Here is a 22116-nt window from a genome sequence, read left to right as displayed (position 1 = left end):
CTTCACATGCATCGGCGGGCTGCTTGCCAAGCCGGCGTTCCGCAGCTTCTTCTTACCGCATGGGCAGAAAAAGGCATTTGCCCCAGTATAGTCTGGTGTTGATGGTGGTGTGGCTGGTTCTTCGGCATGTCTCAGTTTCTGACGTCGGCATGGTTGCGAGGTCCAATAAGCTCGGGCGATTAGGTTAAGTTGACACTCCATTTTGGAACGGAGCTTGACCGCGGAGATCTTGGTCGACTTGGCTGTCGGTGCGGACCCTGCCCTTTGATGATGCCAGTCCACGGGTGAGCTTACGTGTTTGAAGCCAGTCAGATGAAAGGCTATCACAGATTCGATCGGCCGTGGCGTGAGCTAAAGCCTCCCAAAGGCAAATGCCAAGTTGAAGGTGTCGGGGCTTGGTCAAGCCGAGTGTGAGACTTTCAGACTGACATATCGACGATATGCAGCCATGATGCAGACCATCTATAAGGACATTGGCATCCATTAGGCAAAAACCAAGAGCCAAGCGTGACCATAAGCTCAGGAAGGACTATGTTTCGGGGAGGCGCATCTCGCACATTCAATGTCAACATTTTCTCTGGGGGTCAACTGCCCCTCAACCGCTGCTCGCAACTGAGCTTTGATGATGCGAAGCGATTGCGAACAAGGTCAACAAGGAGGCGACATGGATCCTATGCCTGTATTCTCTCTTGCCTGTCCATTCTGCTTTCTAATGTCGTGCCGGGAAGGGGTGCAGACTAGGCGCAGAATTATCAGCAGGCCAACAAGCTGAGATTGCTGCCTTTGTTTGATTGTTTTGATGCTGAGAGGAGCTTGGGATTAATCGTCGGTAGTGGTGGTTCACAAAAGCCGGACGCTGGGTGACGGGAGCCTCTCAAGGAACTGCCCTGAGTAGAAGCTGGCGGCTGGCGCCAAGGTGCCCACCTGGCACCTGTCCCGCAGGCAGGCAGGGACAATGGGCAAGGTGTTCTCTCTAAGCGTGGAAGTGACACCGTTGCTTTCTGGCCGAAGGTGGGTCCGCCTCCAGAAATCCCACATTCATATGCCGCCCAGCGGCGCATCAGTTTCTGAGCACGACGTCGACGCCATCCTCTGCGCACCCAAAGCCTCGACAACGGCCAAACGAACCTCCGGCGCCCGTTCCCTTCTGGCTATCGGCCACTCGCGCAATCAAAGAGCCGGCCTCCGCATTCCTTCCGGCACAGAGCTCGCACTGTCAGGCTCGCCAACATGCAGAATCCGAACGGTCCTCCGATGGGCATGCCCATGCCAGGACCTATGCCAGGGCAGCAGATGCCCACGCCACAACAGATCGCAGCAATGCAGCAGCAGCTGGCGGCCGAGGCGGCAAAGCACGGAATGTCGGTCCAGGACTTTGTCGAGCACATCCGCCAGCAACGCATGGCCCAGATTCAGCAGATGCAGCAGATGCAGCAGCGCGCCCAGGCAGAAGGAGGTACCCCTCCTGGTCAAGGTCAACCTCAAGGCCCGCCAGGACAGCAGCAGGGCCCTCAAGGACAGGGTCAACCTCAGGGTCCCCAAGGCCAGCCCAGAGGACCGCCGCCTGGTGCCGTGCCGCAGCCGATTCGTCCCGGTCCGCCCAACCCGATTGCCATTGCTCTTGCCGACTTTCTGCGGAAGCAGCCGCTCAAGCCCCGTGTGTCTATCTTTAATGGCGAGCGCAAGGAAATGTTCAGAGGTGAGCAGCTGGGAACGTGCGAGGTGGCATGCTTGAATTGCCCGTGTTAACAACAAAACAGTCAAACGAGCATTGCGAGCACTACAATCACCCGCGTACGCCAAAGCCCGAGCGAAGAACCCCGCGCTCCCCGAGATCAGAGACCGCGCTTCTCTCGAAAACACATTCAAGCTGCTGCCAATGTCCATGCTGGCGCTACGTGTCAGCCAAGTCGACCCACATGCCGGCCATAACCACGGCCCGGTCGCTCCGAAGAAGGGAAAGCGAGTAAAGGGACTGTGGACGGTCAAGATTGAGCAGCAGCAAGAAGCGCACGACGACATGTACTACATATGGCTCTACGAAGGCAGCCAGACCATGCGCAAGGTGTATGCAGTGCTTGCTCTGCTTGTCGTCTTCATGCTCGTTCTCTACCCGCTGTGGCCGCTGGTACTGCGCCAGGGCGTCTACTACCTGAGTTGGGGTTTCCTCGGCTTGCTCGGCCTCTTCTTCCTCATGGCCATCTTCCGTGTCATCCTGTTCTGCATCACATACTTCGCCGTGCCTCCTGGGCTCTGGCTGTACCCCAACCTCTGGGAGGACGTTTCGTTCATGGACAGCTTCAGGCCGGTGTGGGCCTGGCACGAGACTGTAAAGCCGAAGAAGAAGAAGTCCAAGAAGACGACCAACGCGGAGGCCAGTGCTCACTTTGCGGGCACCACTGGACAAGCCGCTCCCCCCAGCGCGATGACGACGGCAACCGAGACCCAGATGCAGACAGGCGGCGAGCTGCAGCAGAGACCGGGGTACGTGGCACCACAGGTGGAGGAGCTGGCGGAATAGAAGCATACCAGAGGACGTCTGGCATATATGAAGAAAAACTTGCCTACTATGGTAGTCAGTACAAATGCTCACTCAAAGGCGCATGGGCGTTGGGGGTACAAAGGTTACGGAGAAGGGGCACTTGTGTTTTCATAAAGCATCATCATCGAGAGACCATGTGGGGGAAAGCAACCCGTCACGACGATAACAACCCAGTCCATTTTCCACAAAAGAACCTACATGTGTGAGCGCGAGGCGACAGCCTGTGATCGGCAGTGATTCGAACCGGGCGTGACCCTCTCAGCTGTGTGTGACTCTTCTGCCAAAAGAAAACTGCAAACTGGGTGTAAGATAACCACGTGCCTCTCTGCGTTATGCTTCACCATGAAGAGAGATGCCAAGACGTCATCCCGAGCCAAAACTGCACAAAGTCTATCGAGCCTAGGCATATATATATATATATATACTGCTAACATGCATAGATCAAAACAGGGCGTGGTCGTCATTCCGGCATCAAAATCACCGTCTGTCGTTCAATAGCTGTCCTCCCCGCGGGATCAAAGGCATGCCATCCCACGGTTTCAATAGAATGTTAACATTTCAAAACACAACGCTCGTTCTCGCATTTCCCATTTCTATATCATATTGTTACATCAAAAATGCTTGACCAACGCCCCCCTTCCCCTCCCGGATTTTTTGGTGGCCCACAAACGTCGCCACTGTACTCAAACAATGCTACCCATCCGGCGATCTCACGCTCGATATATCCTACAATCACTACTCTTCCGCTCCACGCCAGCTTTGAGGGGAAAAATAATACAGTAATGAAAACAAAAGGTATGAAGCTGACATGACGAAAGAGGTCTACAAGAAGGAATACTGTGACATGAGGAATGCGGACCGAAGAAGAAAGGTTTGATGAAGTAGAGACTTTCTCATGCCCAAATGGATAGCATTGGCGATAGTTGTTGATGACGTTCTGGGAATGAAGCCCGCATCACCTCTGCGGAGAAGAGGGACCTCGAGGATGAATCGTGGGAATCGTGTCGCCGTAACCCACGAATAATGTGGTCTCTGCCTGGTCGGGAATGGCGTGAAGTTGCACGTCGTCGTAATGATCCGTTGGTGGAAGGGTTCTTTGCTGGCTGACGCTGGAGAAGGGTGTGGTGGTGGTAGTACATGAAAAGAGTTGGCGTAATCTGAAGTTGGCAGACCAAGACGTCAATGAGCACTAGGCATGCTTAGAAAGACGAGTCTCGGTAGGAACCGCCGCCGCCGCCGCCACTACCATGGCGGCCACCATAGCCGCCTCGTCCACCGCCACCAGAACCACGGCCACTGAAACCACCTCCACGACGGCCACCACCGCCATGTCTGCCGTAACCATCGCCGCCGGCACGAGAATCGATCCGTTTGCTGAATGGATCATAGCTGCCCTCGCGGTCACGACGCATAGAGTCTCCGCCGCTCGAGCCAAAGTCACCCCTTGAGCCAAAGCCGCCCCTCGAGCCGTAATCGTCTCTTCTGGAGCCAGACCTCGAAGAACCGCCGTGGTCCAATCGGAGTCCAGGGACCCTTGCAAGACCGCGCTTCTGCGCAGAGCCAGCAGACATTGCGGGAGTCTGGGCAAGATCGAGGCCGTACTTGCACCACCGGTTCAAGGCAGCGACAGTGTCTTCTACATTCCAATATCGGCTGTTCTTTGCTCCCAACAAGGAAATGTAGACGTCATTGAACATGTAGTCGGGAAGCCTTTGGGAAACATCCTTCACCTCTTGGAAAACCTCTCCCAGCGGGCCTTCAGGAATGCCCTTCTCAAGCTCAACCTTGGCCGTCTGGAGGGACTCATTCGGCTTGATAGGCAGACCAGGAAGGCGGTTGCGCGCCTCCCGAATCTCCTCGGCGGTAAGAATCAACCAGCCCTCGCCAGACTTGCCGGCACGACCGGTGCGACCAATTCGATGGATGTACTGGTCCCTGTCGGGAGGAAGGCCGATCTGAATGACGTGTGTGACTCCCGGGAAGTCCATACCGCGAGCAGTGACATCGGATGAGACGAGCAAGCCACTGCTGGATTTGCGGAACGACTCAGCCGCACGAGTACGTTGACCTTGAGTGAGCTTTGAGTGAATGTCCCAGAGGGGCAGGCCGGAACGGCCCGCGAATGGGCCAGTCTTAGCCAGTACTTCGTAAACGTACTGTACGGTGGCGGTGCTATTGAGGAAGAGCATCGCCTTGAACGGTGCTTCGGAATTCTTCTGAGCGTTTTCGATAATCTCAAGGATGGCAGGAATCCAGTTTTCGTAGCCATGAACGATGGCCAGGTTCTGCGGGATCCGCTCGTGTGTGGGCGCCTCATTTTGATCAATCGTCTGGACGAACTCAAAGTTGTTGATTTTGACCATGGACTTGGCAAGAGACACAACACTGTCTGGGATGGTGGCCGAGAAAAGTAATGTCTGCCGGTCGACCTGCTTGATAGAGGGCAGGTTCCTCATGATCTGCCCGATTTCTTGAGCGAAGCCAACGTCCAACATGCGGTCGGCTTCGTCCAGCACAACTGCTTGGAGCCTTGGAGCGGCAACGCGGGCCATCTCATCAGAAAGGATGTCGTTGAGTCTTCCAGGGGTGGCCACGAGCAAGTGACATCCTTCGCTCCTCATCTTGCGCAAGGCCTCTCTCTTTTGGGTGCCGCCTACGGCGGTTTGCACAACGATGCCGGTGCCTCTGGCCAGTTTCCTAGCCTCCACACCGATCTGCTCGGCAAGCTCACGAGTGGGCGACATGACAATAGCGCGGATATCTTCGGAGGAGGCATGCCGCTTGGTACGGACGCTTTCGAGGCTGGGGTCGGCAGCAAGCATGCGCTGGAATACAGGAATCAAGAAGGCAAGAGTCTTTCCGGTACCGGTCTTGGCTTGCGCGACACTAGAAGAGACGTAGCAGAATCAGCAAACTGGTATTCCCGCTAAAAAGCGAAGCTGGCATCCTCCCATGAGAAGAATATATGGCTTACAGGTCAACACCCCGCAGTGCAGAGTTTATGGTGAGCGACTGGACATCGGTCATATCCTCGTATTTCATGCCGTGGACCAAGGCATCGACAAGCTTCTGGTCCACGCCGAGCTTTGGAAGATCGGAAAACTTGGTGATTCTGTCATCCGAGATCGCTTCTTCTTCCCGTACAGCTGCGGACTCAGCAGAGTAAAAGCGGCGTGGGACGAGACGTAGGATGGTCGGCCGGAGGACGGCTGGTCGCGACTGGGTCATCTGAACAGCGGACGCGACGTTTCGCTGCGCAGCAGCGCGCTGCAACGAGAAGGAGGCGATTTGCCGGTATGCGACATTGCCCAGGCGGGCGTGCCGCTGGACGGCGGGTCGGAACATTGCGAACCAACAAGAGGCGAAAAGGCAATTGCGGAAATGTCGGAGGCTTCGTGTGTAAAGTACGATCGAGGTAGTCCTGAGGGCACGAGAGTGGATGAAAGGACTATGTGCTGCAGGCTTGTTACAGAACACTGCAAATTCCCGAGATCGGGCTATTCAGACGAAAGATGGTGAACACGAGACTTTCCACCTGGTTCTTTGGGTGGAGGAGAACGAGCCATGGCAGTTCGCGCAGGTAGGGCATATCGATAACAGGGAATTTTTTCTTAGTAGGCGTGACAGGCAGGACAACGGGCCTCGCCCGCGCGACTAGACAATTTATGGGGCAAGGGACTCGTCGCAAGTGGGTCGGTCAATAGCGGCTTCCAGATCCAATCACCTTGCACTTAGATTACCATCGGTTTCGTTGGCCAAATCCATGGATAGCTTTGTCTTGCGCGAACAACACTCGGTGGTCCCTTGGTTCTATCGAGTTTTCAAAGTCTTTCACAAGGAAAGAGACCTCCAGATGGACATGATCAAGATGGCTGTAATCTCCTGTCTCTATGCTATCCACTCTTCATTAAATAGGTCGTAAAGTTCGTATCTGTCGCTCAAAAACAACACCTCCTCTATCCATATCCATCACCCGAGTCTCGGACTCGGCTGTGGCCGACGGCTGATAACCTCGATGCCCTCGCTCAACCCTTCCTGTATCGCACCTGACACAATGTCCAGCGCCCAACCTCCTGCCTTTGCTAAGGCCTGTCCAAGTCGCCCGTCGCCGGCCGGGGCGACCTTGTCAGCGAGGGCCATGCCACAGTGGCCTACGGCATTCGCGACCGCGACCCCGTGTGTGAGGACCTGGTGCGAGATGTTGTACTTGGCCTCGTAGTGCGCGGCCAGGCGGACGAGGACCGTCGTAAGCTTTGCGAGAAGATACACCAGCAGCACGAACTGGAGGGCTGCCTTGCGGATCGCGCGGCGGAAGAGCACTTCTAGCTGGCTTTGCTCTGTCTGCTGTTGGTATTGTTGTCGCTGCTGCTGGTATAACTGGACGCTGCTGTCGGGGACCGCATTATTGCCCCGGCTGAGACATTGCGTCGGCAGCGACTGCTCGATAGTTGCCAGCTCATGTTCGTCGAGGTTGTTGGGCAGTGCCTTGAGCAGGTAGGAGACGCCATCAATATACGACTTGCGGATGAATGCCGAGTCGTTGCCGCCTTGCTGTGCCCCTAGGGCATGAAGCATATTGCCTGCAGTGCAAGGTTAGTACTCTGCTCGCCTGTAAGACTGGCTGGTGGTGGGCAACACATACCTTGCTGTGCATACTGCCACTTGACCCCGGACTCGTCCATCTGTATCGGGGGCGTGAGCGGTGTCATGAGAAAGCCGCTCGGCGTTCGCTGGTGGACCATTGGCCCGGATCGTTGGCGGACGGTAGCGTCCATCCTGTAGCTGTTTACTGTGACTGTGTCTATGGAAGACACTGACGAGGAGGAGGAGGAGGATGACGATGAAGGCAGACCAAGATCTAGCCCAGCAGCATCCTCACCAGTAGCCACAGCGTCGAGAGGCGGACTTGAGGGCGGAGAGGATCTTGCCGAGCTGGGCCACGATCTGGGGAGCCTGGGCACCGGCACAACGCGGCTTATAGACTTCTGCAGGGCTCGCAGGGCCGGCAGGCGAGTCTGCACGACGGCCGGCAGCATGTCAATCACCATGTGACTGTCGGCTTGCATGTTGTTGTCTCAGTCGTGTTTGCCTGGCGCGCGGGATTTGATATTGGATGTGGTGCTCTCTGTTGCGAGGTCTGGCTCGTGACGTAGAGGCCTGTCTTGGTGGTGGAGGCCGATAAGGCTCCCTTCGATCCTCTCTGCCAGGCTGCTACGGGAGGGAGTCGAGGGCTGTCGGGTTTGCAGCAGCAGGAATATCAAGGCAGAAGATCTCCCGGATATATGGCCAGGCGGACCTATCTCCTGAAACCACACCGCAGGCAGAGCCAGGATTCCAGAGTCGTTGGTGGTGGGGTGGCTGGCTCGTGTCAAAAAGTCTAATGGCCCACTGGCCGGGGACACCTGATCCCTGGGACCGGATCACGAGGCGGTGCGTGACAACAGGAGCTGTGGGTTCCCTATCAGGGCGGAGAGGATTTAAGCATCGCGGACTCGTCCCGAGGGCGGCTCAAGCGATAACTACTGCCGCAGCCAGCGGCTTCATTTGTACCAGAAGCAAGGGATCATCGAAGAAAAAGCCCAGGGACGTCGCTCCGTGCGATCTTCGTTGCATGAGCCGAAAACGGGGACCCTTGGGGGGCCACAGGTCAGGCCTAGCCCCGTGTCTTGTTCCGATAAGAAGGCTGCGGTCTGTCACATGTGAAAACAGCGACTCCCACTGGCCAGCGCGCCCCCCAAAGAATTGATGCCGCCACGCCAGCACCCCCAACATTCTGTCTGGCCTCTGGTTGCACCTCCACGCTAGTGAACAAGAGAAACGCTGCTCGTTCTTGGGCCCGCTTTCGGAACCAGCCGAACCGGTGGCTCTTGACTGTCGACTTTGATGCTTCTGATGCATCGCGGCCGTCAATCTTTTGACAGCCGGACTGTGAAACAACAAGGTTTGTGTTCTTATGTGGTGAAATGCTGCTCACGGCCTGTTCGATCCGGAAAGAGAATTGTTCGCAGACCAAGTTCTGCGTGTCTGTCGAACGAATCCTTGGCGCAAACATGTGCTTGATCGACTAGTTGCTCAACATGGGCAACACCTTGTTGAGTCGTGCAAAGGAGGTGCACAATCGGATGAAGGCCCCCTTGGTTCATTCCATAGCGCTCTTTACTGTTTGCCATCTGGAATGACACCGATGATCCAGTCGCAGATTGTTGCTACTACTACGGGGTGTATAAATGTACTCGGATGTTGTAAGCCCAGATGGGCCAAACTGCAGCAAAGAAACGGGCCTCGTGATTTGGCGCACGCCTCGAGCCTGCGAACTTGTCTCGCGGGTAACCTTGCAGCCAGACTTGATGGTAGACAAATCCACGCAACCGTGTCTTTTTCGAGTTCGTGATATACCACCGAGGAACATGTAAAGAATACTTTGGTTGCGGGCATTCCCTTGCTCTGATGGAGGATGGCATGGCACCACCTCTACACACAATATACGCACCACCACTGGCGAGTGAAACCTGTCCTCGCCACCCTGGACGCCGTCATGCAACGCGCTCTATCTCTGCAAAGTCACCTTTTCCCCGGCAATCTCATGATTGACCTGCCGCCGCTTTCTCCGCCGCGATCTTTGCCTCCATCTTTCTCCGTGCTGCGATAATCATCTCGTCCCTCCTTCGCTGCAGGGCGCTCTGTCGTTCCTCCCTGTTAGAGCTCCATGACTTGCCCTTGCTATCAGTCTGCTCCTCGGCGACCTGCGCGGGAGACTGGCTGCTGACTTTGTTCTGCAGCTTGTATCGCGTGATCAGGTCCGTCTCGGCGGGCTTCGAGCGCGCCGCCTGGGCTTGCAGTTGCGAGGCAGACGATGCGGATGTTGTTGAGGATACCGGAGGTGGGGGAGGTTGGAATGTTACCGGGGGCTGCCAGTTCATGTGATGTCAGCTCGCAAGGCCATCATCATCATCATCATCATCATCACAGTGGGGAAGAGGTAGTGATCCAAGATCGATGAGCTCGCAGCGCTGCTGAACTCGCTCGCGGTCCAGGCGAAGCAGGCTGGCTCTTCCGCAGCAAAGGGATGTAAGTGCCGAGGCGCGACGTACCGTTTCCATGCGGCCGGCCAGGATCCGTTCTGTCGTGGCCGCAATGCTGTTGCCGTTGCGCTGGAGATCCCAGAGTATTGTCCTCCGATCCACCTGTGGGAACATCTGCTGCAGTCTCTCGACAAGGGTCTCGCGTTGGCGCGCGGCGGCGGCGGCATCGCGAGGCTGGCTCGTGGTGGTGACGGCAGGCGAGAAAAAGAGGTACCTGACGATGAGGCCGCCGAGGACTACTATAAGGAGCAGGGACGGTAAGGAGATCTGTTCGTCTGCCATGGCTTGGTGTCGTGTGCGCAGCTGCGGCGGGATCTTGTTCAAGCAGTGTTGAAAGAGCGCAGAATAGTCGGCAGATGTCAGGCAGCACCCGTAAAGGCTGTCGTGTCCTCTCCGATCTACGGTGGTGTTGGTGGTGATGGGAAGCGGAGCGGGCTTTGTTGGCAAGAGGCCACCGGCACAGTGGTGTCGCGTGGCAAAGGTCCGGAGATCATCGTGCGGCACGGCGGAGTGGATTCCAGCAGGTGCGGCTCTCCGTCCCTATCTCCACCACCCCGGTCAACCAGCCGCAGCGACCTCCCGCTGACGTACGCAACTTGGTGATGGGCTAATTACGGCGGAACCAGACCAGAGTTGGAAAAGAACAACAGGCATCTTGGAGCAGCCTGTCATCTTTGAACCTCACCAACCGATATGTCACGAATTAAAACTACCACTGCAATAAGTATGACAGGAATCCCGCAGCTTATAGCCTGGGGGTGCACGGGCGGTTGAATGAAAGTGTGCATACACCATGCTCATCATTACTCAACTTCACAATATGCGAATCTATGACAGCAAAAGCCCCGACAAAAGTATCTCCGGTGTTCCAGAGTTTACGGGGCAGAACAATATCTTTTGCGTGAAATTCGAGGAGTATATCCGTGTGCCTTACAGACGATGACATTATGATCCAGGAGAGGCTGGCAGAACTATGCTGGATGTAAGGCGACTCGGCAGGAGCTCGTCATCACCATGGAACATGTGTCTAGGAAGCGGAACCTCGCTCTCAAGAAGAACTGCTGGAGCACCATAATCCGTGAATGGCACCGTGGCCCTGCCCTGTGAGAGTGCACATGTGGACCCCATCCGTCTCTTTCGCGTGTCCAAAGTGCATCCAGGGACAGCGGCTTGGCAAAGGTGGGATGCACCACGCGCACGGGCCATTCCGATGTTTACTTTGCCCAAAGTAAACATACAACCCCCGTCCCAAATAACACGGAGAGGGGCAGCCTCCAAATGTCCCCGAGGCAAGACATCGCCAAACCACACTCAACAGCAGCAGCAGCACCACGACGCACACGGTCGCGCCCGCCAACATGAGGGTCACCGAAGTCGTGATCGACGGCTTCAAGTCGTACGCTGTCCGAACAGTCATTTCCGGCTGGTAAGTCCCTGAATAATCCCCTGAAGGCGGAGCGGTGACACCAGGCATGCGACCGCAAAGCAATGTGCTGACGACGACGACGGATATTCTTGTGCCGCTTAGGGACGAGAGCTTCAACTCAATCACGGGCCTGAACGGCAGTGGCAAGTCCAACATCCTGGATGCCATCTGTTTCGTGCTGGGCATTACGAACATGACGACAGTCCGCGCCCAGAATCTTCAGGTCCGTTCAAACGCGCTCTGCATACAGCCCGGCTGCGCTGCTCACTCTATTGGCATTTTTAGGATCTCATCTACAAGCGCGGCCAAGCCGGTGTCACGAAAGCGAGCGTCACAATCGTCTTCGACAACAGAGACAAGACAAAGTCGCCGATCGGCTTTGAGGAATATGCAACAATCAGCGTCACGCGCCAGATCGTCCTCGGAGGCACCTCGAAATACCTGATCAATGGCCATCGAGCCCAACAGCAGACGGTCCAGAACCTATTCCAATCCGTCCAGCTCAACATCAACAATCCCAACTTCTTGATCATGCAGGGCCGCATCACCAAGGTCCTCAACATGAAGGCGGTGGAGATCTTGGCCATGATCGAAGAGGCGGCTGGCACGAGGATGTTCGAAGACCGGAGAGACAAGGCGCTCAAGACGATGGCGAAGAAGGAGATGAAGCTGCAGGAGATCGGCTCCCTGCTTAGCGACGAAATCGAGCCCAAGCTCGAAAAGCTGCGGACCGAGAAGCGCGCCTTCCTCGACTTTCAACAAACACAGAACGACTTGGAGCGGTTGACAAGGGTTGTGGTCGCACACGACTACGTAAGGTACCAGGAGAGGCTCGCCCAGTCCGCGACGGACCTCGACACGAAGAAGCAACGACAGCAAGATCTCGAGGAGTCGGCCACGAGGCTCAAGAGCGAGATCTCCCATCTGGAAGAGGACATCAAGCGCGTGCGGGCGCAGCGCGATAAGGAGCTCAAGAAAGGAGGCAAGGCCCAGGCGCTGGACGAACAGGTCAAGAAGCACTCCAATGAGCTTGTCAGGCTTGCGACAGTGCTTGACCTCAAGAAGTCAAGTAAAGCCGAGGAAGAGGAAAAGCGGACTGCTGTGCAGAAGAACGTCGCCGAGCTCGAGGCAGCGCTCAAGGACAAGACCAAAGCACACGAGAAGACCAAAGCCAAGTATGACGAGGCCAAGGCCGAGAACGAAAAGATGAGCCAGGAAGCCGAGACCAACGAAGAACTGCTGCAAACACTGCAGACCGGTGTCGCATCCAAGGAAGGTCAAGAGAGTGGTTACCAAGGACAGCTCTCCGATGCGAAAGCCCGAGTGGCATCTGCAGCGACGGAGCAGGAGCAGGCCAAGGTCAAAATATCGCATCTTGAAAAGCGCATCAAGGAGGAGGAACCCCGAGCGAAAAAGGCCAAGGAGCAGAATGCTGATTTGCTCAAGGATCTTGAGGTGCTTAAAGCTCAATCGCAGAAGCTCGAGGCTCAGCTCTCGAAACTCGGCTTTGAGCCAGGCCAAGAGGAGGCACTCTACAAGCAAGAGACGACACTGCAACAGAGCATACGCAAGCTTCGCCAGGAAGCTGATGCCCTCAAGCGCAAAGTGGCCAACATCGACTTCAACTACTCAGATCCTACACCAAACTTTGACCGGTCCAAAGTCAAAGGCCTCGTCGCTCAGCTCTTCACTTTAGACAAGGAGCACACCACAGCCGGAACCGCCCTGGAGATATGTGCTGGAGGCCGCCTCTACAATGTCGTTGTCGACAATGAGGTGACTGGTACGCAACTGCTACAGGGCGGTAAGCTGCGGAAGCGCGTCACAATCATCCCGCTGAACAAGATCTCGGCCTTTAAGGCCTCTGCGCAGACCATTGCGACGGCGCAACAGCTTGCGCCCGGCAAGGTCGACCTAGCCCTGTCTCTGGTAGGCTACGACGATCAAGTGTCAGCGGCCATGGAGTACGTGTTCGGCAACACGCTCGTCTGCCACGATGCGGAGACGGCAAAGAGAGTCACTTTTGATCCCAATGTTCGCATGCGGAGTATTACGCTCGAGGGTGATTCGTATGACCCATCCGGAACACTCTCCGGAGGTAGTTCGCCCAACTCGAGCGGTGTTCTCGTGACCCTTCAAAAGCTCAATGAGCTGAATCGCCAGATCCGCGAGGCCGAGAGGTCCCTCGGGCAGCTCCAGAGCCAAATCGCACGCGAAAAGTCCAAGCTCGACCAAGCACGCAAGATTAACCAGGAGCTCGACCTCAAGAAGCACGAGACGAAGCTTGCCGAGGAGCAGATCAGTGGCAACTCATCGTCGTCCATCATCCAGGAGGTGGAGAACATGAAAGAGACAATCATACAGCTCAAGTCGTCGAGCGTGGAAGCCAAGAAGCGCCAGGCCGAGGCGCAGGCGGACGTGAAGAGGATTGAGAAGGACATGAAGGATTTCGAGAACAACAAGGACTCGAAGCTCGTGGAGATCCAGGCAAACCTCGACAAGCTGCGCAAGGCGCTGGCCAACTATTCCACCACTGTCAAAAACCTGCAGAAGGAGCTGCAGGGTGCCCAGTTGGACTCCGAACAAGTGGGAAGCGACCTCGCTGCTGCCAGAGAGCAGCTTCAGGAGGTCGAGCTCTCCATCAAGAGCCAGCAGCAGGAGATCGAGGACATTACAAAGAAACGGTCCGATCTGCAGGATGTGCACGACACTGCGCAGGCGGAGCTCGACGACGAGCGCGCCAAGCTGACTGGTTTCGACGACGAGCTGCGCGCTCTCGAGGAAGCCACGCGGTCCAAGAACGCACGGATCACCGAGGAAGGTCTCGAGATGCAGAAGCTTGGGCACCAGGTCGACAAGTTCAACAAGGAGCAGCAAACGGCGGTCAAGACAGTCGCGGATATGGAGAAGGAGCATGACTGGATCGCCGATGAGAAGGACAACTTTGGCCGGTCGGGCACGCCCTACGACTTCAAGGGCCAGAACATCGCCGAGTGCAAGGCCACGCTCAAGACGCTCATCGAGCGGTTCCAGGGCATGAAGAAGAAGATCAACCCCAAGGTCATGAACATGATTGACAGTGTCGAGAAGAAGGAGCTGGCTCTCAAGCACATGATGAAGACGGTCATCCGTGACAAGCGCAAGATCGAGGAGACCATTGTCAGCCTCGACGACTACAAGAAGAAGGCGCTCCAGGAGACGTGGCAGAAGGTCAATGCCGACTTTGGCCAGATCTTCTCGGACCTGCTGCCAGGCGGCAGTTTCGCGAAGCTTGACCCACCGGAAGGCAAGACAATCAATGAGGGTCTTGAGGTCAAGGTGTGCTTGGGCAAAGTCTGGAAGCAGAGCCTCACTGAGCTGAGTGGTGGACAACGGTAAGTGTTCCAGATCGCCCTGCTGTATAGCAAGGACACATTTGACTAACATTCCATGACTCCGCAGGTCGCTCGTTGCGCTATCACTGATCATGGCCCTGCTGCAGTTCAAGCCCGCGCCAATGTACATTCTTGACGAGGTTGACGCCGCACTGGATCTGTCGCATACCCAGAACATTGGCCGCCTCATCAAGACCCGCTTCAAGGGCTCGCAGTTCATCGTCGTCAGTCTGAAGGACGGCATGTTCCAGAACGCGAACCGCATCTTCCGCACCCGTTTCAGCGAGGGCACGAGTATGGTGCAGGCGCTGACGTCAGCAGACTTCAAGTAATTTTATGATGACCATGACGACTACAATGACGACGATCATTGAACGGGACGGGAACTCTGCATATGCATGGCAAAAGGGCAGAGACGGAAGGGGGCAAGATGTAATGCACCTATGTGCTCGTGCGGGTGGTGCACTGGCGTTCATGGGTTTCTCTTGATGTTCGGCATGTTTTCCTGGTTTGGGCAGTGGCGGGCAATTTCTTTTTGGATCGTGAATGGGATGGGCATACCTAGCTCCTGAGATAGGAACGGCGGGAGCATGCAATGAACAAATCTGGGGCATGTACAACCCCTTTCCGTCCCTTTGCATTCAAACCATGCTGTCATCTATCGAGCCAATCATGGTCGTTTGCGGCAGGGCGTAGCATTGCGATTCTCTTGCTTCTTGGGCTCTGTGCTCTGCGGGTTCTACAGTGATCAGTTCGTGGAACGCATCCGATTCGGTGGCGGGCGGAACAGGCACAATCCTGGCCCGTGATGGACACACGACGTTTCGAACTCACCGGCCGGCCGCCAATCTTGACAAAGCAGGCGGCTAAAATTGCTCAGGCATACACTTCTTGATGAGAAGTATCTTAGTCACTTACCCATCCACTTTCTAATAAGCCAGGCTGCCAGCCGAGAACAGGGCCGCCGTCCCCATGGAGAGGCATTGTGGGCCCAGCTGGCTCTAGATTGAGGTACCCTTAGCCGCCCTGGACCCTGGAATCCGGGACGAGGCAGAGGAGATTACGTGCTGACCGTTTACAAGCGAGCCCGCTTGAGCAGCCACTCGCCAAAGTCAAGGTGCGTCCTCGGCACTTCGGCCCCTGCCTGCGAGAGCCTAGACCGCGGCTGCAATGTAGGTACGGCAATTTGTGTCCGCGGCTCATTGCAATGCATGTGGATTTGGAATGGTGCATGCTTGTCCTGGACTATGCCATCGAATGGAAGAGATGGCGGTCACCACAGAATGGACTAGATGGATAGCGAAGTAAGCTTGCTGGGACGAATGAGACAGTGTATACCAAGAGAGCCCAGCAGACATGTTTCTAACTAGTTGCTGGTAAAGGCAAAGGTCGTGTTTCACCACCAGGAGCTTTCCGCAATGCATGTCTCGACGAGTACCGAATCAACAATCGCGGATTGTGGGGATGTAGCAGTTAAATTGTTAGATAGTAGAGCCTCTATATCTTGAGTGGGGAAAGCTGAATGGGCTTCCACCTTGACTGACGTCCCGAGCAACCGCCGGCTGATGTGGGCGACACAAGGACTGCGGATAATATCAGGTACCCAGCTGTCACGAAAGCTTGGGGCCCCGGATGATCCAGTTGAGAGGTGGAGACGTTTTTCTTCAAAGACGCCAAGCAAGTGCTGATCCTCCACACAGCTGTTCCGGCTCCTGTGGGGAAACGTAGGAATTGGTCTCTGCTTGTCAAGTCGGATGCGCCTGGCGGGTGTTGCACACATGTTCGAGGTTCAGGATCTGCAGGTATCCGGCCAGGATGGACAAAGTGAATTTGCTCCAACTGATAAGCCTGAGTAGGGCGTCCGGGACATCCTGCATGGCACGACTCACACACATCACTAGCGGCAGCGAGGCCGTTCAGGGTAGACAACCCTTGTCGCCATGTGTTTGGAAGCAGACCTAGGGCGTGCTAGTGTTTGGAGAGATGCTCCTGTGCAATCAGGCGGCATATTGCACCTGGTATAAGCTTGATCAAAGGTTTGGCCGTGCATGATGGTAGCCACCTAGCTGGCAGGTGGTGCTATGGGCTGGGTTGAGCTGGGCTGGTCTGTTGCTACAAAACCGCATTCAAGTGCTGGCTGGTGAACGAAGTGTCGAGGTTGAGATAATAGCCACCATGGTGTTGACGACGGGCATGTGGTAGATCACCAGGACTGATGACAGAAGATCGGGCAGCGGTGGTCCCATTGCATGTGTCGTCAACCCTCCTGAGAGGCACGGTCGACTTGGGCAAGCTTGTGGGAGTCGGTGAGCAATGCATTGGTGTGCCATCGCGAAAGTCGAGAGACAGGCCAGGATTGCACATGGGACTCTGGTAAATGATTTCCAGGCGTGCCGTGATGGTTGGTGGGGCTCCCTGTACACCCTGATCGTGCCTTCCTTGTCGTGTCCAAGCAAGTCCTACCGTGGCGTGGCCAAACACACGCACATGCTGCAATGGCTTCTACGGCGCTGGCGAGTTGCGCCTCTGGCTTCACTTGCCGCTCCTTTGCGGAGCCTGGCAGGCCACATCATCAAGGTTTTGCCCCCTAAAACGCCCCTCGAAAGCCATCCATATGTTCTCGCCGACCGCTTTGCATGAGACGCCCCAGGCCTCTATCCCGGAATCCGGCTACTGTCCGTTATGGCCTTGCACAATCGCTGCTGCTGGCGAGCATCTTTTGCCTCTGAGCACAGAAGTTGGGTGGAGAATGTGTCTAGCCCTCGCGTCATCCTTCCACGACTCCATCTTCACGGCAGCTAAGCTATAGCGACACCGGTACCGGCGGGCATGCAACCGACTGGGTGCTGCAGGTTCCCTGTCCCGGGATGGGTTGGGCGGACGCATCTGCACGGCCAGTCGTCCCAGCATCAATCAACAGCAGCAACCCTGGAGAACAGCATGGCCCCCTGGCTGCCCTGCCGGTGAAACCTGAGTGCAATCTGCGGCCATCTTGCACAGGCGGCGGCCATGCCTCGGTCGTGCTTCGCTAGCTGGCCAGAGGGATATCGCCTCAAGACGACCTCCGGAAACCAGCACTCCTTCCGCCCCTCCCTGCAAGTCATTTCGCCCACGGGCACGATTCTCTGGCTCCTCGGTGGCTGTCTGCACATCCCCGTCAACAGCATGGATGCAACGCCACTTCAGACTTTCACCAAAGGACCTTGGAATACTGGACTTCGTATGTACTTCCCCTGCAGCCCCGGCCTCAACTCCCGGCCCAGCTTCCGGCCTAATATGAGTGACGACCTCGACGTGAGCCATCCCAAACAGGCGCGCACCGCGCATCGCATTGCATTGCATGGCTCATGGGTGCCCGCCCAGCAAGGATCTGTCTGGCCCATGATGGACTGCACAACCCGGGCTGGGCACGACGGAGCTATCCTCCTTCCATGTGCTCTTCCGGAACGAGGAGCAGTCTTCAAGGAGCCTGAGATAACACCGAGATATCTGACTGGGCCGTGTCGTCATGTCTCTGCCTCACAAGCCCTGCGCTACCGCTTTGACAATGCTCCGCCCTCCGTGCATGTGCTTGGAAATGATAGCCACTGGGCCGCCATCGGTCGATGAGGGCTCGTACTTTGCTCTCCGTGTCCTACCCAGCTTTCTCCACAGGCCGTTGGCATACAAAAGTCGTCTCTCGTCCATGACGGCAGTCGGGTGTCGCTGCAGACAAAATCTTCCAAAAGCCAACAATACCTCGACCTCATCAAGCAATCAGGAAATAGGGAGGCAAGTTGGGTCATTCCAGAGACTTATATCAGTTCCCTAGAGCGACTTCTGTTACTTCACCCCCACGCTTCTCCCATACCGTCCAGGGCTTCTTCGTATTGGAGAGACTGCTTCGGTCACCGATAGGCCCTCCATCCCACGCATCCCACGCTCCTGTCCCACGTCGTTGGGTCATCCCGCGCCACTAGTCCGCCTCTAGAACCATGGCTCCCTCTGCGATGCCTACTGTATCAGCAGACCACAGCCCAATTTCTTCAAAGCTTTCGACTATCAATGCTTCAGTACTACATGGGCCCCAAGATCTGCGGTTGGTGAGTCACACCAGTTGGCTTGTACCCCTGTCTGGATGCATGTCAGCTCTATTTCAACCTCAGCTGTCTCGAGAGGCTGACTTGCAGTTGCATATAGGAGACTAGAACTATTGAAGAGCCTGCTGCCGGCGAACTGCAGATTGCAATCCGGTCAACGGGCATCTGTGGCTCTGATGTTTCCTATTACAAGAGGTTTGCCAACGGAGACCTCTGTGCCTGTGGCCCACTCTCTCTTGGCCATGAGTCCTCTGGCACAGTCGTAGCCATCGGCCAGGACGTAAAGGGCTTTGGCATAGGTGACAGAGTTGCCCTAGAGGTTGGCATTCCATGCAGCCAATGTAGCGTTTGCCGCAAAGGGCGGTATAACCTGTGCAAGCGCATGAGATTCAGGAGCAGTGCCAAGAGCGTCCCGCACTTCCAAGGTACACTCCAGGAACGGATCAACCATCCAGCTAGGTGGTGCTACAAGTAAGTCTGTCATTTCGTCGGCAATTCGTGCCGTGCACAGCTTTGCCGCTTGTCTACTGACACGCCTGCCGATTAGGCTTCCCGACCATGTATCATTCGATGCTGCTGCTCTCCTGGAGCCTTTATCCGTCGCGCTCCATGCAGTCAACCGGGCGTCGCCAGCTCCGGGGTCCTCAGCCTTGGTAACGGGTGCCGGCACTGTCGGGCTACTGACCGCTGCCATGGCTCTTCGAGCTGGCTGTGCAAGTGTGACCATCACAGATGTTGACGAAGGGCGCGTCAACTATGCTCTCAAGAAGGGCTTTGCCACACATGGCTTTGTTGTGCCGAAGCCATCTCAGGACTCCACCTACGGTTCAGCCTCCAACTCCGGTATTACTACTCCGCAAAGCCAGGTGGAGGTGAATGTCCGGACAGCGTCTAGTCTGCTCGCCAGTTCCATCCAGGGACAGCTGCAGTACGCTAAAAGTCTGGCCGCTGAGGTCCTTGCTTTGACCAGGCCGCCACCGGATCTCCAAGACGAAGACGAAGACGAGGGGGTCGACGTCACCTTTGAATGTACGGGCAAAGAGATTTGCATGCACACCGGTCTGTATGCGACCCGGCCGGGCGGCAAGCTCATCATGGTTGGTATGGGCACTCCGATCCAGACACTACCGATATCGGTCGCCCATCTGAGGGAGATAGACATTCTTGGCATCTTCCGCTACGCAAACACATACGCTGCTGGCATTCGGTTGCTCTGCTCAGCAAGCACCGCTGGTGGTGTTGGAGGGTTCCCAAGCCTGGATGACATGATCACACATCGCTTTAAAGGGCTCGAGGCTGCCAAGCAGGCCTTCGAGCTTGCTTGCCGGACATCAGATGACGACGGTAACCTCGTCATCAAGGTTATCATTGAAGCCTGAGGTATCTGTCCTTCTGGAAGCTCTGAGGGTACGCAGTTTCTAGTTGTTGCCGAGGTCCTATTTCTGGAGTTTGGAGTTCCATCTTTTGTTTGTTCTTGAGAGGCGTCGGTTTAGCCATGCATCGTGATGTTTGTGATACAGACTACAAATTGGCATATCTTGGGAACTCAATATGGTCTTCTATACCTTTATTTTCGTCAATTGGGTATGTCTTCGACGCGTTGTCTTTTCGTGCATGTTTCCGCAACTCGGTCATTGAAGGGGGCACTCAGCCAGTAAACAGTGACATTCGCACATTCAGCATGTGCACAGTGATAGATTTTCCATTCGTCGATCTGCGAGTATGCTCTATGCTCTACGCCTCTTGCCGGTCTGTCTTTTCGATGTCTCATAATCATCGCTATCATAACTTCATAGCTGCTCGGCTGTATGTACTGTGCTACTCCCATGACTTGCATGAACCAACTTGTGGTGAGGTCGCATCTCGTGCCTGATCCGGATCTCGGCCAATTTGTCATGCCAGTCCTTGCAACCCATCGCTAGCGAAAACAGGACCCCGTAGACCTTGGCGCTGGACGCAACTCGGCTTTTGCGATGAGCCCTTACCACCACCTCGAGATATGATACCTCCATGGACGCTACCCCGTGCTGATGAGAGGCTCCAAGCCACGATCTGAAGTTTCCTGTCATGCCTCGCCTCAAATTGACATCTGTTTGAAAGTGTCTGGACGCCAGCAACTGCTGCTGCGCGGACCCCGCTTCGTCCCTGTGCGAAGTTCATGCCAAATGCTCAAGCATGAGATATTGTCGTGCCCTCGGGAGACAAAAGAGTTCAAATGGTGAGATCTCCGGCACCGGACATGTACGCGCTGCGATCCGCCAGATTCTCCATGTTGTTCTTGCGGTTCTTTGCCGACTCGATGACGCCATGCTTCTTGCCGATGCCTCTCGCCTCGGTGACGCTCTGCATGACGTCGTTCAGAAGTTCCATGAGGTGGACGTCGTTGGCCTCGCTGAGCATCTCCTGCTCGAGGCCCGTCGACGCGTCTGACGCCGCTAGCAGTGATAGTCTGTTCGAAAGCGCCTGGATCGAGCGCAGTATTGTGTAGGACGGTATGGTTTGTTGATCACCAGGTGTCTGGTGGTCGCTGCTCATCGGCTTCTCCCCTGATCTGAAGGATTCGGGCAGTCTCTCAAGGTATGTCGTGAGCAGGTTGATGCGAGCCTGCAGCATCTTGATGGCGTTCGCTTTCGCCGTGAGCGCGGCAATCATTTCCTCCTCGTCATTCGTGAGGATGTGCTCGTCTGTTGCGGCATCCTCTGATGCTTCTGTCGCAGGTTGCTTGCCCTTGCCATCAACCTCGGTCTTGGTGGACTTCTTCGAGTCTCTCGGCTGCACAACGGTCGCGTTGCCCGCGCCACGCGCGACAAAGTCCATGCTTATCATCTCCGCCTCGCCGGTTTCCACCGAGTACGGCAGCTCCCTGAACCTGAGCTGCAGAGGCGCCTCGCCGTCCTTCATCTCCTTGTCCTCTCCCGCCTCCTGCTTGGTGTCCTCGGCCTCCCAATTCGACTCGTATATTGTTAGAGGAAGCTTGCTTCCGACTGAATGTGAGAGAGCCTCCTCGGAATGGAAGGCGAGAAGCAAAGCGGACTCGTTGTGCTCGGACAAGATCCAGTTGTGGATTGGGAGCACCGAAGGTGTCGGGCCTGTCTTGGGGAGTACTGTATACCAGCCGACGAGATCGAGCTGTGGCGACTTGTGGATCGTTTTCACTGTCCTCCTGGTAAGCTGCTGGAAAAACACAAGCTTCTGATGGTGAAGTCATGACCTACTCTGCTCGAGACGCTGGGCAAACCAGTCGGCGTCAAGGAGGACCTTGCCATCGACGGCGATGGTGGCACACTCGAACGCGTGCTCGATTGTGACTTCGCGTCCATGCTGCTGACCGATGAGGGCACCGACGATCGGGCCCTTTTGTTCTCTGAGCGCGTGTCTTGTAATGTAGTCGGAGATTGTGAGTAGGACCAGAGGGTGCAGGACAGCCTGGAGGCCCGAGTCAGACGCCTTTTGGGTCGAGAGCAGCGTGCTCGAACCCGCGGACATTGTGGAGGAGATGCTCGTGCAGGTCACGGCGGGGTTGCTGCTGGTTGTCGGGGGACGGGACGAGCGGCCGTTCAAGCCTTGCCACAGCGAGCAGAGGGGCTGCTACTGTTCAGAGAGGGAGAGATCT

General features: G+C 56.0%; 6 protein-coding genes across 6 annotated transcripts; 2 read left to right on the top strand and 4 right to left on the bottom strand.

The window, feature by feature from the left end:
- The first annotated feature begins 1044 nt into the window (after positions 1–1044).
- On the top strand, positions 1045–2629 carry B0I36DRAFT_115099 (translocation protein Sec62-domain-containing protein). Its single transcript, XM_046147949.1, has 2 exons — positions 1045–1699; positions 1761–2629. The coding sequence occupies exons 1-2, from the start codon at positions 1231–1233 to the stop codon at positions 2519–2521; spliced, it is 1230 nt and encodes a 409-aa protein (XP_046012549.1). The 5' UTR covers positions 1045–1230; the 3' UTR covers positions 2522–2629.
- A 1112-nt stretch (positions 2630–3741) lies between these two features.
- Positions 3742–5770, bottom strand: B0I36DRAFT_243087 (P-loop containing nucleoside triphosphate hydrolase protein; the record flags this gene model as incomplete). Its single annotated transcript, XM_046149960.1, has 2 exons — positions 3742–5428; positions 5517–5770. 2 exons carry the CDS (start codon positions 5768–5770, stop codon positions 3742–3744), a joined length of 1941 nt encoding a protein of 646 aa, XP_046012548.1.
- A 741-nt stretch (positions 5771–6511) lies between these two features.
- On the bottom strand, positions 6512–7608 carry B0I36DRAFT_362673 (uncharacterized protein; the record flags this gene model as incomplete). Its single annotated transcript, XM_046158691.1, has 2 exons — positions 6512–7122; positions 7185–7608. The coding sequence occupies 2 exons, from the start codon at positions 7606–7608 to the stop codon at positions 6512–6514; spliced, it is 1035 nt and encodes a 344-aa protein (XP_046012547.1).
- Positions 7609–8858: 1250 nt separating this feature from the next.
- On the bottom strand, positions 8859–10120 carry B0I36DRAFT_115066 (uncharacterized protein). The gene is made up of 2 exons (XM_046147948.1): positions 9634–10120; positions 8859–9450 (listed from the first exon to the last, which is right to left on the bottom strand). The coding sequence occupies exons 1-2, from the start codon at positions 9904–9906 to the stop codon at positions 9124–9126; spliced, it is 600 nt and encodes a 199-aa protein (XP_046012546.1). The 5' UTR covers positions 9907–10120; the 3' UTR covers positions 8859–9123.
- Positions 10121–18398: 8278 nt separating this feature from the next.
- On the top strand, positions 18399–19882 carry B0I36DRAFT_242801 (zinc-dependent alcohol dehydrogenase; the record flags this gene model as incomplete). Its single annotated transcript, XM_046149937.1, has 3 exons — positions 18399–18506; positions 18604–18974; positions 19051–19882. 3 exons carry the CDS (start codon positions 18399–18401, stop codon positions 19880–19882), a joined length of 1311 nt encoding a protein of 436 aa, XP_046012545.1.
- Positions 19883–20714: 832 nt separating this feature from the next.
- Positions 20715–21989, bottom strand: B0I36DRAFT_362669 (uncharacterized protein; the record flags this gene model as incomplete). Its single annotated transcript, XM_046158690.1, has 2 exons — positions 20715–21658; positions 21719–21989. The coding sequence occupies 2 exons, from the start codon at positions 21987–21989 to the stop codon at positions 20715–20717; spliced, it is 1215 nt and encodes a 404-aa protein (XP_046012544.1).
- Between the last annotated feature and the right edge of the window lie 127 nt (positions 21990–22116).

This window comes from Microdochium trichocladiopsis (assembly GCF_020744255.1).
Source record: "Microdochium trichocladiopsis strain MPI-CAGE-CH-0230 chromosome Unknown B0I36scaffold_5, whole genome shotgun sequence".
Classification (NCBI taxonomy): Eukaryota; Fungi; Ascomycota; class Sordariomycetes; order Xylariales; family Microdochiaceae; genus Microdochium; species Microdochium trichocladiopsis.
The sequence above is the reverse complement of the archived record's forward strand: the minus strand, read 5'-3'. Positions and strand labels throughout refer to the sequence as shown.

What these genes read in the sequence shown, in the direction of transcription:
- B0I36DRAFT_115099 (XM_046147949.1), top strand. Translation starts at nt 1,231, where the DNA reads ATGCAGAATCCGAACGGTCCTCCGATGGGCATGCCCATGCCAGGACCT. An exon ending in GCGCAAGGAAATGTTCAGAG is followed by an intron (nt 1,700 to 1,760) that starts GTGAGCAGCTGG and finishes ACAACAAAACAG; the next exon opens with TCAAACGAGCATTGCGAGCA.
- B0I36DRAFT_115066 (XM_046147948.1), bottom strand. Translation starts at nt 9,906, where the DNA reads ATGGCAGACGAACAGATCTCCTTACCGTCCCTGCTCCTTATAGTAGTC. An exon ending in TGGCCGGCCGCATGGAAACG is followed by an intron (nt 9,451 to 9,633) that starts GTACGTCGCGCC and finishes ATGAACTGGCAG; the next exon opens with CCCCCGGTAACATTCCAACC.